This window comes from Calcarisporiella thermophila (genome assembly GCF_041956535.1).
Source record: "Calcarisporiella thermophila strain CBS 279.70 unplaced genomic scaffold VTP21scaffold_21, whole genome shotgun sequence".
Taxonomy (NCBI): domain Eukaryota; kingdom Fungi; phylum Calcarisporiellomycota; class Calcarisporiellomycetes; order Calcarisporiellales; family Calcarisporiellaceae; genus Calcarisporiella; species Calcarisporiella thermophila.
In genome coordinates, this window is record NW_027192211.1 from 565,322 (window position 1) to 581,934 (window position 16,613).

General features: G+C 38.5%; 7 protein-coding genes across 7 annotated transcripts; 4 read left to right on the forward strand and 3 right to left on the reverse strand.

The window, feature by feature from the left end:
- Nucleotides 1–285: 285 nt before the first annotated feature.
- Nucleotides 286–1,452, reverse strand: VTP21DRAFT_5303 (uncharacterized protein; the record flags this gene model as incomplete). The annotated part of the gene is made up of 1 exon (XM_069395810.1): nt 286–1,452. The coding sequence occupies one exon, from the start codon at nt 1,450–1,452 to the stop codon at nt 286–288; it is 1,167 nt and encodes a 388-aa protein (XP_069248377.1).
- Nucleotides 1,453–2,052: 600 nt separating this feature from the next.
- Nucleotides 2,053–2,433, reverse strand: VTP21DRAFT_5304 (uncharacterized protein; the record flags this gene model as incomplete). The annotated part of the gene is made up of 1 exon (XM_069395811.1): nt 2,053–2,433. The coding sequence occupies one exon, from the start codon at nt 2,431–2,433 to the stop codon at nt 2,053–2,055; it is 381 nt and encodes a 126-aa protein (XP_069248378.1).
- Nucleotides 2,434–3,720: 1,287 nt separating this feature from the next.
- On the forward strand, nt 3,721–4,416 carry VTP21DRAFT_5305 (uncharacterized protein; the record flags this gene model as incomplete). The annotated part of the gene is made up of 4 exons (XM_069395812.1): nt 3,721–3,863; nt 3,967–4,083; nt 4,195–4,294; nt 4,375–4,416. The coding sequence occupies 4 exons, from the start codon at nt 3,721–3,723 to the stop codon at nt 4,414–4,416; spliced, it is 402 nt and encodes a 133-aa protein (XP_069248379.1).
- Nucleotides 4,417–8,088: 3,672 nt separating this feature from the next.
- On the forward strand, nt 8,089–9,216 carry VTP21DRAFT_5306 (uncharacterized protein; the record flags this gene model as incomplete). The annotated part of the gene is made up of 2 exons (XM_069395813.1): nt 8,089–8,641; nt 8,729–9,216. The coding sequence occupies 2 exons, from the start codon at nt 8,089–8,091 to the stop codon at nt 9,214–9,216; spliced, it is 1,041 nt and encodes a 346-aa protein (XP_069248380.1).
- A 1,130-nt stretch (nt 9,217–10,346) lies between these two features.
- On the forward strand, nt 10,347–10,769 carry VTP21DRAFT_5307 (uncharacterized protein; the record flags this gene model as incomplete). The annotated part of the gene is made up of 1 exon (XM_069395814.1): nt 10,347–10,769. The coding sequence occupies one exon, from the start codon at nt 10,347–10,349 to the stop codon at nt 10,767–10,769; it is 423 nt and encodes a 140-aa protein (XP_069248381.1).
- Nucleotides 10,770–11,484: 715 nt separating this feature from the next.
- Nucleotides 11,485–13,323, reverse strand: VTP21DRAFT_5308 (uncharacterized protein; the record flags this gene model as incomplete). The annotated part of the gene is made up of 1 exon (XM_069395815.1): nt 11,485–13,323. The coding sequence occupies one exon, from the start codon at nt 13,321–13,323 to the stop codon at nt 11,485–11,487; it is 1,839 nt and encodes a 612-aa protein (XP_069248382.1).
- A 1,493-nt stretch (nt 13,324–14,816) lies between these two features.
- VTP21DRAFT_5309 (uncharacterized protein) lies at nt 14,817–16,112 on the forward strand (the record flags this gene model as incomplete). Its single annotated transcript, XM_069395816.1, has 1 exon — nt 14,817–16,112. The coding sequence occupies one exon, from the start codon at nt 14,817–14,819 to the stop codon at nt 16,110–16,112; it is 1,296 nt and encodes a 431-aa protein (XP_069248383.1).
- Between the last annotated feature and the right edge of the window lie 501 nt (nt 16,113–16,613).

The window sequence follows — 16,613 nt, forward strand, 5'->3', positions numbered from 1 at the left end:
CATTGGAGTTTTTTTTGTGTTTACTTTATATATTGTGGTGGTATTTTTACAGATACCGACTAACAGCTCCCCTCCACCCTCTTTTTTTCTTTTTTTTTTAGTAATTGGCTAGAAGTCTATACAATATTTAAGTATAAGGTGGACAATGGGGGCGTGGTTGAATGATGCATTGCTATGAAATTAAACATGCTGTTTGTAGGCTGCAAGATATCAGTGTTATACAATTTTAAAATTTGCACTAGATAGCCTCCTATAGAAATAGGTGCGCTACTTATGACATAGATACTACCATTTTAAGCGAAACGTGCCGCTTTCAGTTCTATGGACAGATGTGCCTAGTTCCGCGCCTTCTCGGTTGAGCGTTTTTTCAATCCAGTCTAAATCTTCGGAACTAGTTGCTCGATTCACCTTCAAGTGGCAAATCCGGGTAGGAATAAGAAGCAGCTCAGTTACATGGCCGGTTACTTGATCCACGCTTGGGAAATACATTAATCCTAGGTCGTCACGATATTCTTCGTAGCCTTCAATACCTTCATAGTCATCAATGAAATCACCAGCTCCATATACGATGAGTTTACCCTTGTACACCTCAATTCCTTTTATGTGGTGGCTTGAATGGCCGTGGATCAAGTCAACACCTGCTGTATCAATGAGTTCCCGAGCAAAATTCCTATGATAAGCTTCGATTTCAAAACCCCAATTGCTACCCCAATGGATGCTAAAAACGACGATATCACGAGGTCCTTTATACCGTGAAATTAGCTCTTTTATTTTCTCAATGAAAGAAGCGGGGTGAACTGGGTCCACGTAGGCCACGCCAGGTCTATTACCATCAGCAGCCCAAGCCGTCGGAACACCGCTATCAGGCGAGCCGAAACTGAATACCAGCACTCTAGCCTTTTTGTGGGGGATATCCATTATCACTGGCGATTCAGCTTCCTTCTGATTCAACCCGGCTCCCGCGGACTTAATGCCAGCGTTCTTCAATGTTGTTAGCGTGTCGATCAAACTTTGAGTACCCCAATCCATAACATGATTATTAGCCAGTAGAGCTATATCAATCCCGGCTGCTTTAATCACGTCCACATTGTCTGGATGCATACGGTAACAAACTGGCTTATGAGGCCACGGAGTGTCACTAGAGGTTATTGAAGTTTCGAGATTTATAATTTTCACATCAGGCTTGTGCTTTTGGAATTCTTCTAGAAGACATCCCCAAAGATAGTGAGGCTGAACGGGAGGATTTGTTGGCAGTTGTCCATTTTTCTTGATTGCAAGCAGGATGTAATGCCTAGCATCTTTCACATAAGACTCGTATAGGATTGGAGGGCAGGAATGGGCTAGAATCTGGTCGATGCCGCGTCCTAATACGACATCACCACAAAGAAAGAGATTGACAGGATCCGACTGTAAATTGGGATGGTAAGATTCAGTAATGGAACTAGCTGACATCCCCCGCTGTCGTGGAGATTGCTTTGACAAAAGGGAAAAAACAAGAGAGCTTTTCACGCAAGTTGCCACCGCAATCAAGTAGTATCGGTTGGCAAATAGTGAGCGAGTTTGGGAGAATTTAAAAATCACTCTGGATAGACAATATATACTTATCGCTGATAAATGCTGCACAAGTTGCAACACGTTTGCGGCTCTTTCTCTTATTTCTTACAGCCATTTCCTTTTTTTCATGAAAGTCATGGAAGTTACGCCACATTGATTAATGTGTGGGGACTCTTAATTTTATTGCGCGTATTTACAGATAAATCTGGGGTCGTTGAGGAACACCATTTTGCGAAATAAATGCGCCTTTCCCGGCTACATATTATAGGCAAGCTCACTAAGGACTTCAGGTTGTATATTGCTTAAAGTAACAATAAACATTCCACAGAGACAATACACTAAATGTACTGTTTTTTCTCATTCTATGGGCGAATTACTATTTCACATCTACCCGTGAAGGGTTTCAAAATCAATTTGGCACAAGTCAGGCGATTCAATGAACAAACCAGATGACCGAGTCTTTATCGATGTCAACTCAAATATATCTCAGTAAAATGCTTATGCAAAGCGGACCTTTTCAAACTTGACTTCGTGCAGCGAAACCTCATATTTTCTTTGAAGGCTAAGCATGACCTCATCAAAATCGGGGCATTGGAGGGCAAGCCAGTCCCCTACCCAGTATGACTTTGAGCCAGTCCCCATGGAATTAGGATCACGGTCGAATGGGAAATTTGGGCACCTCTTCATAAGCTCCTGCTGAAATCTCATTTGCTCATCACTATTGCTGAAGCGGGCGACGTAGCTGTGCTCATTCCCGATAGTTATCAGATTGTGGATTGGTAGAGCATTTTTCCAATACCTCACATTCCACTGCACACAAGCGCACAGGGGTGCAAACGGCAAGTAAACTAGAGCAAACAGGAAAATTGTAAGATACATGAGGGCGTTTACACTTTTCAAAAAAACCTATGAATAAATACAGAAAGTTTGCTATAATTATATATATCTTTTTTAAGGCCCTTGGAACTAAAACCGAGCAGGTGAATGGGAGTTTGAGAACAAGGGTTGCATTTGATGTTGGCAGATATTAGGATTTTCGAAACTATTGAAAATCGGTAGTTTTGAACCCTTGACTTTGGCAATTTCTGTGTCAAGAAAGTGATTCTGTTATCAAAACAGCCTTCCGGCTCCCACAAGTATTTAACGACCAAAGGGATCTTCGAGACAGGAAGGTTGCAGGACTCATTAGAAGTCACTGAGGTTGGGAAAACCCGACCAGGGGCTGAAGGAAAAGTTGCTCTCAAAGCACGTGTCTTCGGAAATTGATTTGCTTCCTTCTAAAGCTTTTGGCTTCCTGTCTTCGCTCGTTTAACTTGGAAATTGCAACCATTATCACCTCTGCCCCATTGCTGCGCTGCTTCAGAGGCGTACTTGATCAGGGACGATGAGAAGAGTTGCAAGTTATTTCGCAATCCGTGGGACCAACAAATGATCAAGCGAAAAGAGGTTAAAGCATGATTCGCGCCAAATTCAATCTCGATTATGCGAGGAGAATGCAGATTGCGTTGGAGTTCAAAGTGAACTCGATTTATCGAAAATCTGCCGCTAGACCGCAGATTTCAATGTCGTGCTCTCGACCCTCGCTCGCAATTGGCTCGCAAGTAGAAACCCTCTTTTCCTCCTCTCGAAATCATGCTGGGACTGTTTAAGCACATCGCGCATGAACTGGACAGAGTTGTCGTATCACTTTTAAACAAGCCGGCGTAAGCGAGATCACTATTGAATGTGATTAGCTGTTCTATGGGCGCTGGCCTGCAAGGTGTAATTTGGAGCGAGCGTGGGAAAGAAGGGCCTAAAGGGCAGCCAATCTCGTTGTTGGCAATAGCCATGCCAAGGTCCTGCCTGTAGCAGAAGGACCAAGTTCAAACCGACCGGCCCAGCTCTCACGCAATGCATCTAAATCGTTTCATCATCATTTCTTTGTATATTCTACGTCACTAATTAAACTGGAATCTTGGTGTTACGGAAAGCTTTCAGCTATGCAATTGGATGTAACATCTTACCTAACTATATTATATTAATGGAGAACACGAAAAAGCCTCCCACAGTTAACCCCGGCTAACCTTTATAAGGGCGCCTTTTTTCTCTCGTTCGCTTCTCTTTTTAACGCGCCCCTTATTCTTTTTCCACTTTATTTTTAGTTTTCCATCTAACTCTCTTGTCATTATGTCTTTCCCTAACGCTCCATTCTACATTCAACTACGAGAGAAGGACCTTGTCCTGGATGTGCAGAATGCCAGCTCGGAGCCCGGTGCAAATATTATCCTCTGGAACAGGAAGTCCGAGAACAACGCCAATCAACAATGGAGGTAATTGATCACTCCATTTTAACCTTACTATATACCATTTCAAATACTCGTCCGCAAATGCTTTCAACCCGTGGAATTCTTAATACCCTATGCTTACGTATAGATACGAGAATGGTAAACTCATCAACCTGCAGAGCAATCTTGCTTTGAGTGTCCCCTCCCTCCAGCCTAATGTGGCCTTGCAGCAGCAACATCCTAGTGGAGACGAGCAGAACTTCGAGTATGTGTTTCCAACCACATAATAATATATATAATCCTATTTTTCGAAATAATATGCGAAAGCTGAATGCATGTGTGTTAATTATGTATCTTTATTCTTATTCTTCTTTAGATTCTACGACTATACTATCTCGTCCCAGGACAATGACAGTTTGGTCCTGGGCGCTATAGCCCCTGTGGAAGGTAACCAAGTTGCTTTGGTGCCTCGCAATGTGAGATATACTTTATATTCTTAACGAGCAAATTGCATATGGCTTTGATGGATACTAATGTACCCTTGTACACGTGGTAGGATGACGACTGGAACCAGCAATGGGAGCTTGTCGTTGCTTAATGAATCCTATTCCAATTCCCGTTTTTCAACCGCCCTATCCATATTTTGCATTACAGTGGGAATCTGTGTTAGCTGGATAATAAAATATGAATAATATATAATTACGGTCTACTTTTCAAGCTTATTGCAAAACAATATTCATTACCATCCCTTCGTTTGTTCTAGCATACCGATTCCCTATAGTAAAACCACAATTCCATTTGGATATGCAACGGTGAGCCTAAAGTAACTCTAGCTTTATGTATGGGAGAGCATACTCGGTATAGCAACATCATTTCGAAAACATTAAGTGTATCGTAATACTTCAAGTATTCTTGTAGTTTGAAATTTGCCCAAGACTCAATGGTCGACCTAATCTCGTGTTTATTCAAATTAGTAATACTGGGCATGCAAATTGGAAAAGGTTAATAAAAAAAAAAAAACGGGAAAACATTCAACTACTGTTATTATTTGGCGAGTGCAAACTCACTTAGTTTCCACAACTTGATTGATGGTCTGTCAAAATTCCGGACTGGCGAAGGTGTCTCTCCGAATTAAGACGCGGTATTGGATAACGAAACTTTATATATTAATGATTTATTATTTCATAACCATAGTTTGGAATGGTATCTGTATAGGCTCTTGCGCAACAATATTTTAACCGACAACCTATTGGTCATCATCAGCGTACAACTCATTTACAAATTTTGCGTTCGCTTTAGACTAACTATTGGCGACTAAGGCGAAAGTGAAAAAATCACGAAACATTCAGGGGCTACAGTGTTAATAATATTAACTCCATTATCTGAATGAGATATCATGGTAGAATGTTTGACAAAATTACCTATGGAAGGCCGCTAGTGAAATATACGAAATCGGTTTCACTTGTGTTGGGCAGAAATGTTTATTGAACAGTGTTTAAGTAAAATTAAACTTTATTATAACTCTAGCTTATATTGATCTGGGATGGACATAGGATCAAAGTTTAGCGAAGTATATACAGACTATCGTCTTCACAGATACTATTAATGGCTTGGACTTTATTGCAAATATATAAGTGCCTATTTAATCAATTGATAACGAAAAGAGAAATCTACGATGACGCTATTATCTTTAGTAATCGTGAACATTATCCAAACATTAGAGAGAAGTAGGTCACCAGATGCAGCTAATAACTCTTCTAGATTGACAATCGTTTTGCTCCCAGGATCAGGTTGTTGGCCATTTTAAATTACTGGAAGTGGTTTACCTAAAGAGTTTTCAAAGATATCTCATTGCATTTTTCACAAGCTGCATCTCTGGAGAATTTGCAGAAGAGTACCAGCTGTTTTTCGGTGGACACAGGCTGTCTTCTCGTCCATAACTTGTCATCAAGTTCAATAGGATGACTGATATACGTGATTTTTCAGCGTAACCTTAGCATTGGGAACAGACAGTACCAATATACTTCGCCAATAGATAGATTCACGCTGTTTAAGAGCCTGGTGTGACCGATAAACGAACGTCGCTCTTCTCTTTGAGTCTCTTGTTGGCACACAAATAAATAGTAAACAATGATGTTGGTTTAACAAAAGCAGCGCAATATATTCCGTGGTTGATAGTGAGAAATATTGATATCAACTACCCAACGACTTTAATACTCCACAAAGACGAGAGTAATTAGTTATAACCAATTTTGCAATATCAATAACTAGCCGAAATCTTGTGAAGGTGATGAGATGAACATGAATTTATTATCGTATAAGAAAGGGCGCATAATTTTAATATGAATCACAAGTCTGAGGATCTCGGTTTGATATATATCTTTAGGCCTCTCTACATATTTTAGTTATATCTCTTATTGTCAATGAAATCAGAAATAGATTTTATTAATAAATTCTGCGAAGGTGAGTTAATTTTTCCATAGGATAATGTATTTATGCCTACTATGCATGCCAATGATGGTCTCAATTGGTCCTATTAAAATAATTATGAATCTGTTAACGAGGCGATAAAGTGGTAAAAGTTTATGGCTTCTTTATGACTAAGTTCAGGCATAAAGTTTCAAAATAGACTCCAAACGGGTTTGCCCGTTCTGCATTCCGAGATTCATGAAATAAAACTCGAGGATAATCACAGTTTAGAAAAATTGTCACATATATCAATTTTTTGGCCAAGACAAAATGTTGTTTATTATGTTATTACGTGGGAAAAGGTGGCTCTGAGCACTTGTTTTTGATTAACCGTACCAAGAAGTTCTCATTGAGTGGCAATGAAAATTGAGGAAGCAGAGAATAAGCACAGGTTGAATATTTTGAGGCACTGAAACTTGACACCATTTTATATTGTAAATCATGGGATTGGGTATATAGAGTTTCAATAACAAGCGTGCTCCATTTCATGCAGGTTTAAATTAAAACCTACTGGGAACCAAGCCGATTCGCGGCGAAATTTGTCACAGTAATAAATGGATATAAACTCTTAATTAGATATTTAACTATTAATCCATCCAAGTTAGCATAGTCGGGCATAATACCTTGGGATTCACCTAGCATTCAGTATGAGCAGGATTTATAACTTTGAAAGAATGTGTGAAGAACTTGGCTGTAAATCCCAAATGCTTAGTATATATCAATTTGAATAAGTAAAAATAGCTGCGCTTTCAGAAAGAATACCTATTGAAATTTTTCGAACATGCTTACGATAGTGCGAGAAAAAATGTTCCTAGGAATACCTAGGCAAAACTTTTATGAGTTGTTTTGGAAATTAAGAATCCAAAAGCGACCGAATTTCAGCAAATCTTATTTGCTGCATGGTTTCACCCCAAACAACACGCCCCTTTCTCGGATTCACTTATTCTTTCTCACATATCAGCAGATATATATACATTTTATAATGTAGCATAAGGGTTTCTCCACAGTGCCGATCTTCAATTAAATTGTAAGTTTCCCGGCGTAAAGCCAAGTTCAAACAAACTTCGGTAAAGCAACGAGATGAGCCTCGCAAGAGATAGTTTTGGCGGGTATCGAATTTTACTATTCCACTTTCTCGCTAAAACCATTCAAATGCTTATTATGTCGTCCCTAACTCATGCTGTCCGCTCTCGTTATACATCTGTCATGCTAAGCTGTTGAGTGTTTATAAACCAACACTAGGGTATTAAAAGAAAATTTGGATCAGTTTATGGGCTTACTTCCTCATAATGTATGATTCCACACCAACACGCGCTTTCATTAGCTGATATATCTTCTTGAATATGAGAGTTGCAAAACCCAGTTGCCATGGATATTTAATTCAATTTAATGGCTTGCTTTCATGTTCGACATTGTTGTTTGAAAGCTTCCTGCTATTATAATTGCTCCTCAGATTTGTCTTTGATTGTTTGTTAGCGTTTCAAACGTTCAGTGTCGAAATGTGCCACGTGGGACTCCACCTGTACAAACGTAATAATTTGGTCTCAGCTCTTCGTTACCCTTTAAGTTAGAGATTAGAGCTAATATTCAAGATTAGTATTATAGAAAGAGACATGAATGTAGATGATATGGTTGGAAACTCTTACTAAAATATGAAGAGTATGCGTTCAAGTAGTGAATTTGTAGGTCTTCCGGGAGATAAAATTATAGCTTTTTTCCCAACATTTTTTTAATTAGATTTGAAACTACTCATTTAACCATATGGGGAGATTAGCTAAGTGAATGAACCAATTAGGGGATGATGGAGTTACGACTCCGCAATATCATAATATATAAACTACCCGATCAACTCCACGACAAAGAAAACAATGATTATTACCATTACCTGACGACAACTATGGATTTATCGAGCAATAACTCCACCCTTAGTGCATGTTGTGCTTCTGTTAACTTCCTAACGGAATGCCGCCCTAAGAATCTAGTACCACATATGGGGAAGCAGGAGATCATTAAATCCTGTAGTATTTCTGGAGTTACCGTGTTCATAGGGATATGGATCATCCTACTCTCTCTCCCGTACATCTACAAGGCGACGCAGAACAAGACCCCAAAGAATTTATTTACAAAAATCATCAAAATAATTACCAGTGTCTTGGTGGGACTATGCTATTTCGTTACTCAGCTACAAGATCTTCTCTTTTGCAATTACCTCAGTGATTACGCGTATGCTTCCGGTCCCCTTCTTGCAATTGCGCTAAGCACACTCTTTTCCGCATTAAACAGTCTTATCATTATTGATTCCTTGAAATTATATAATACGCTTGTGATGCAGTCATCGTTCGTATCCAGTTGGAGTAAGTTCCAGTATCTTATCCAAGGGCTCTCTTTTGCGAACTTAGGATGCTCCGTGATCATTACCATCGTTTTGATCAATCACACAGACGTGATGATCTTTTGGAAGACGATCAACACCTTAATCATACTCGAGTCGGGTATATACTTCTTTTTCTCCCTCGTCACGAGCATATGCTTTCATAGATCTTGCACAAAGATCATCCGTGCGCGCAACAACGATCTTGTATTCCAGATCTTCGGGCGAATCACACTGATCCTCATGTTGTTGGGTTACAATTTCTTTACCTGGATGATCATTACTGTCAAGACCGAGTTGGAGCACAAGTTTGCCTCCACCGAAACTGTGAAAGTGATATACGTCATCATGGGACAGCTCATTGCGATCTACTTTGCTTATGCAATTGTAGAGCCATATATTATGGAGTATATAAAGCGAACTCCACCGTCATCCTTTAACATTCCAAGTGCATTGATGCGCAATACCGCACAGGGTGATGTGCAGAAATCAAATATCGTCACACCCGTTCAACCCTCCGTTGAAGTAACGGAATCCTTACAAGAACGATGCGTATGAGACTTGCTCCACTAGCACTATTAATTTTATTTTTAGGAGTCTTTAAGTAAACTGTGAATTAAGTGAGTTTATTAAACGTTATATTGTAATTAGGAATGCTAATAATTCGGGTTCTTACGAATGAATGTTTACGCTTCATACTGCACTCTCATTGTTTATATCATTCCAATCCCAGATGTAATTTGTGCATAAGTAAAATATATAAGTTATACTTCTAAAAATTTAATGATAAATAAGAACTCATGTGAGTTTGATATTTTCCAGTTGGGTCGTCTAAGATTATTGTATATAATAATGTTTACTAATGGCTAAATATCCTTGTTCTGAGGATTATTGTGAGGGTGTATAGTTTTTTGCATTATTGGTAAGTAGAGCACACTCATCGGAATCATTTAAAACTTCATGCATTTAAACCAATTGTGTCGCAGAACTTCATTGATCGAGGCCTATAGATATAAGCTTCGTATTAGTAAAGATATCCAGAACAACTTCATCGTTGTATGATCCAAACTATCTTATATTAAGCGAAGCCTTATGCCAAAGTTATTGGGATCGTTTGAAATTCGGCCACATATCGGAGACGTCCGATCCAGTCATCATTCAACAGCTATCAACAATGTCCAATCCTAGAGTATCGCTATGTGAAGTCAATACATATAAGCTTCAGCTTAGTAAAGGACTCGCGGCAAATGTACGATGGTTAGTTCAGGCGGCCTTATATTACTTTATTATGGCGAATAGCTGAAAGTGAGGATTGAGCAGATTTAGCAAAATTAGCATGGATTTCTCACGCGTTGGGAACCTTAAAAATATTTTTCAACGACAATATAGCGGTTTTTCACCGGAACTAGAAATCACAGAAAACCGATAACTTTTTTTGGGATATGTACAGAGAAGATAGAAGAGTTAATATATAAATAGTAATAAGACTGGGATTGTATTATCTCAGATATGTGTTCTAAATAGGTTATAATTTGTTTGTCTTTAGTCATTTTGGAGTACTGATTTACTAATATTGAAACTTATATTGAAATTTGAAACTACTACCATCATCATGGATATATAAACCTGCACAAATCCAAAACTCAGGGATCTCATTAACGCAAATCCTACTCTAACAATAGAACAAGATGAAGCCTACACGATTATTTTCAATTGCAACTCTCCTTATTAGCGTCGTATTCGCTGATGTAGCTACCAACGTAACAACCTCGCGGGATCTTTATAAACGAATTAGGGCTGATGACGCTGTTGTTCTTTTCATTGATCACCGGTCTGACCTGGCTTCGCTAGTTCAAGATTTCAATGTAGACGAGTTTAGGAATAATGTTCTTGCTCTAGCCGAAATCTCGAAGTACTTCAATCTGCCTACTGTTTTGACCACCAGTTTCGAGGATGGTCCCAATGGCCCAATTTTCCCCGAAATTAAGGAAACATTCCCGAATGCCGCCTTTATTCCTCGACCTGGGCAAATCAACGTCTGCGATAATGCTGATTTGGTCAATACAGTTAAGCTACCGGTCATAGGCAACTACTCAGAGAAGCTTGCATAGAGCCTGAAATGAAATAATAAGCTTGACATAGAGGCTTGAATATTTAAGCAGTGTTCAATTTATTTTGAATATTCTGTAGTTGTGAACTCATCAGTTTTGTTTATCACATATTTACATGATATATTTTGTTCAAGACTAAAAGCACCAAAACCAAAAGCTTTTACGCATTTTAAGATAGCACATCTAAAACAATGCATTTGTTATAAAGCTACATCTGAATTTCCTAAAACTTAATTCAATGGTATGAGCAAACATTTTTAAATTATAATGACGGAAAAGTGAGTATGTGACTTGATAGATTGTGGTTAATTCAAATATTTTGATGCTAAATAAAAAAATAATATGACATAATAATTCTTTGGTTTGGAATGATATTCATGCTAGCATAAAGCTATGCAATAAAAATAACACTATAGCCTCTGAGGGAGATTCGAGAAATCTGTCCAAGGCAATCTGGAATTAGCATTAGATTTAGATGCGAAGTAACAGCTAGCAGTATTTTCAACTAGTAATTTTTAAAGATTTTTTAAGCAGGAATATTTAAATAAATTAATAGTAAAAGATGTCGATTAATATCATTTCATAATATATGCGTGTATCTTGTTTCATATTTAAATAAACCTAAATACTAGATCCCAAAGACTTCGATGAACTATGACAAACAACGTAATCGGACTTATATCACAAAAAAAACTAACCTTATAGTATCCATAAGCTAGGGTTGCTTTTTTGCATCCTCTAGGATAATATCTGCAGCCTTCAATGCCAGCATGTGTGTGAACAATACAGGAAAATAACCAGGTGTCTCTGGGAATGCAGACCCGTCTACTACTCTTAAACGCTTTATTCCTCGAACGCGAAATCTTCCGTCCAGAACTGCCATGGGGTCGTCGTCGTTGCCAATTTTGGCAGTGCAACATCCATGGTGACCAAAAGTTTCCTTTCGAACAAAATCGACCAACTCCTCGTCAGTTGCTACTTCTTTCCCAGGACGTAGTTCTTCGTATTTTGAGAATTTTTTCTTAGTTTCCATGCGCAGCTTTTTGATATTATCCACTATTGCAATAATATCTTCTTCGCCGTCTTGCTGGAAAAATTGAAAATTAATATCGGGTACGTCAAATGGGTCGGAAGATTTCAACTTGATGACCCCGGGGTTTGTAGAATGGGCCTTAAGAGTCACACGGGTAAAGGTATTTAAATGTTTAGCAATATCTACATTGTGACCTATATAGAAACGAGGAATATAGCCGCCAGTAGTGTAGGTAAAAATATCGGGCGTATCTAGTTCAGGTCTTGATTTAGACAGTCTGCCTGATATGAAGCCATTGGTTATATAAGGTCCTGCTCGTCGTTCAACGTATTGGCGATAGCAATAGTCATCCATAGAAGGGCTAAATTTACAGCCTTTAACCGCAGAATACTCCTTCGGCAACTGGACAATATATGAGGTTTCGTAATTTTCTTGTAAGTTTCTCCCCACACCAGGTAAGTGAGCTGACGTATTGATATTATGCAATGCTAACTGATCTCGGTCACCTATTCCACTCAACATTAGCAGCTGTGGCGTTTGTATAAAGCCACCAGATATTATAATTTCTCGCCGTGCTGCTACAACGCCTCGAGAAGCCTGGGCGCGATTTTGATCGTTGGAATGGGGACTCGCTTTGTATAAATATTTTCCATATTGATACTCGACACCATATGCCACCTGTGAGTCTATGACAATTCGTGTGGCATAGGTATTGGTCCAAATATCAAAATTAGGTAATTTCTGTGCATGATGAACGATGTAGCCTAAATAGTTGCCGCGTGTACCTGTGGTAGGATCAATGTTGGTGGGAATAAAAAAACTCGATTCTACGTCTGTCCCAAGTCGTTTCTTAGAGTAACCGTTAAGATCGTGAAAAGGATTGGGCAGAAATGCTGTAAACAACTTGACAGCTTGCAGATCAAATGAGCGAAAAAGATTTAGTTTCTTAATATCAGCTATTTTTATAAAATCATTGAAACTAGTTGGGAAAAAACCATCGTCGCCGTGCGCTTCCGACGATCTCATGAATTTTGGATAATAATTTTTCTCCATACGCTTGAAATATTCGCGCATATGTGGTTCATCGAAGGTTTCATCACCAGTTGCTTTAACGAGTGTATCAAAATCACGTTTGTTAGGATAAACAGCGGTCATACCATTGTGGATAGAACACCCTCCCAATGCACCCACCCTTGGATAGAAGGCTGTATCCTGGTGCTGAGTATCATTTTCGGCATAAATTCTTGGGAAAAATTCAGATCCAATATCGGGGTCTTCAAAAGCTCGAACACAAAAGGCGGGCACAGTATCGTTGACACTAGTGTGCCATGGACCTCCTTCTATTAATAATGTTGAATAGCCTGCCTTGGCAAGTTCGACCGCCAACGTCCCACCAGCAGTTCCTCCACCCACTACAATGTAATCGTATTCCCTTATTCCAGGTTTTTCATCCAGCACCTCCGCACAGGAGATGAAAACCAGCCATAAGTACAGAAATATATAATTCAAATTGAAACTCATTTTAATAGAATGGATTCAAAATAAGAATGGAAACTTAAACAGAAATCACCAAGCTTTTAAATAAAGAAAATTATTCTAGAAAGAATAAATTGAAAACATATAAAACAAAAACGTTTATAATATTTATTGGCACAGCTAGAGTTAAAAACAATCCCCGGTTTAAAGTGAAAAAATCGTGATCGGCGATTTTTTTTTTGGGAATATTCGCCCTAAGATAAATTTGTAACGCATTATATACAATAACGCGTAAGATAGTGAAACACTAGCTATTGGAGTTAAGTTAATTTTAATGTATAGGAGCAGTATACTATTCTTAATATCTGAATATTATTATAGGGATCAAATAATTTAAAGTTAGCAGAAGCCAGAATAGGACATATCAGGTTGGTACATCTTATATAACCCGCTGTGATTTTTCGTATTAAATGACAGATGTTATAAGTAAAAGAGATTGTGTTGCTGAGCAAACCTTGCTATAAATGCAATCTATTATGCTATATACCACTAAGATTTTGAGAACACAGTAGTCTTCGTTATGCCAGTATTAACCCTCAAGTTTGATATGATAAATTGGTTGAGTTTACTTATAATTTGTTCTTATAAATGTTGGAGAACGACCAGGCATGATCTAAGCCTGAATAGTTGTTGTGTTACGACGGTTATTTCATACTTATACAAATATGTATAAGCAAGTATCTTATCATCATTATTAGTCATCATCTCCTATTCTATCATATATATAGGATGTGCTTTCTCTCTTTTGAATTCTCTAGTGGTGTATGTTATTTGTATTATCCCTTCTATCTGTCTTCTTTCCTTTTATTAATATACTCTTAATCAGTTCTAACAATAAATCATAAATAGTGATTGTTTTCATTTAATCTAAGATGCATTTTATGTCCCATTCAATATATCGTTGTAGCGAGCAGGGAATGCCTAATCAACTATATTCTGAAATTGAATATTTTGATATTATAGCTTACAGTATTATCATAATTTAAAGCGAAAAAATTCTTAACCTCTCATAAACTTAAAGCAAGCTCGCAGTACAATTCTATTAAAATATATGACTTCACGGCTGTATTTAAGAACCTATTTTCGTAAAGATACTATAGTAATCGTGTGCCAATATATTATTACTTTATGCGCAATCTATTAAGACAAGTTTCCGATGCAGTTTATTTGAGTTTGATTGTCTACACTTTAGTATATATGTACATAAATTTACTAAATTGCTAATAAGGATTCTCGGAATTTCATATATTAATAATACCAAAAAAGTAAATATATACATTTGGAAAATTGTTTATGAAGATCCGCCCGGTAAGTTGTTCAGTGGAACACGGTTATATCATGTTTATTTGCCAGAAATCACTTATAATGGCTTAGCAAGTGTGGGCACAAATTGTGTCACACGATTTACACAAAATATATATGAGTTACTGATAGCACTTTCGGTCATAAAAGTATAGCTACTCTTAAAGTCTTAAAAAATGAATGGTGCAAGTAATGAAAATTTACCAAAATTCTTCTCGGAGGAGCAATTGATCACTGCAAACACTGGAGGTACTTCAAATAGAAATTTATTGTATCAACCAATGGTGGCGCGTAGTACAACTGAAGAGCATCGCGCATCCACACCGCTGGAGCTTCTATTTGATCTGTGTTTTGTAGTTGCAGTTTCGCAAGCAGGAGTCCAACTTCACCATTTTTTGATGGAAGGCAATGTTGGGCTCGGGGTTCTAGGTTACGGGATGGTGTTCTTTGGCATCTGGTGGGCATGGATGCTTTTCACATGGTTCGCATCTGCATATGATACCGACGATGTACCATATCGAATAGCTACATTAATTCAAATCGCTGGGGCGCTCATTATTTCTGCTGGAATCCCACGCGCCTTTAATAACGCTGACTTTACTGTCGTCACTGCTGGATATGTTGTTATGCGCGTGGCGCTGGTTGGGCAATGGATTCGTGCAGCTCGACAACATAGGGATCGCCGAAAATCTGCTTTAATTTATGCTATTGGTATCACTCTCTGCCAAATGGGATGGCTGGCTCGACTCGCGTTGCCACTTGTGCCGTGGGGATATATTGGATTTGCAATCCTGGTTATCCTTGAGTTAATGGTTCCTATATTGGCAGAACTTGCAGGCTCCCTACAATGGCATCCTGGCCACATATCCGAGAGATATGGACTGTTCACTCTTATTGTTCTCGGTGAATCTGTTCTGGCAGCAACCACCGCCGTTCAATCTGGTTTGGACTCTGGGCAACCTATTGGTAATCTTCTTGTGGTTGCTGCAGGAGGATTGTTGATATTTTTTAGTATGTGGTGGATATATTTTGATCAGCCTAATCACCATTTTATGATTGCCGCACGAGAAATGCGTACCTCCCGATTGGCTTTTTACTGGGGCTACGGTCACTATATCATATTTGCCTCCGCCGCAGCAGTCGGCTCCGGGCTGGAAGTCGCCATCGATATCTCAATCCATTCCACAAGTGGTCATGTGGGATTGGCCGTTTGGGGTGGAAGTGCCACGGTGGCCATTCCTGTCGCTTGCTATCTAATTAGCGTTTGGCTCTTGCATAGAAATATTCACTTCAACCAAATTAGTCGAAATATAGCATATCCGGTCGTGGCCATTCTTATCTTAGCTTCTCCTGCATTAGGCTTGGTTCCATCAGCAGCTCATTTTTCAGTCCTTATTATTGGACTACTCATGTCCCTTTTAGTCATCATCGTAGTGGCAACTCGGCCAATTGAAACTTCTTGCCAAGCTTGAAAGATAAAAGGCAATGTACTACACTTGTTTTTAAGTCTCCATCGAGCTCAATCTACAGGAGCATTAAAACGCTTGTTAACTACCTATATATTTCTTAGATAAATTTTTTTGTTGAAGAATTTTGATGCAAATGTCATAATTTATTATTTGTGTATGACTATATTTGAAACTTGTGCCTAAATTATCTGAATAAACTGTAACTGTATACAACCTCACAATGTAATTAGCACTTTTTCTTCTTTCATTAGGATTTACCATCGCTTCATACTATACACTGGGCTAACTTTTTGAGTTCATGTTTTTTTGATTTCTCATTATTTCGTCTTATATCTCCAAATGGAGGTACAGCAAGTTGCGTTACGTAGAGAAACTATAAATACCCTTGCTCGATCATCCCATCTATATGCCCGTGTAAATAACCCTTTTTCTTGAAAGATAGAATGCGGACTACGTCAGCAGTCCATGCTTCACGATGATGAGGCCGTTTTATTGGACAAATGG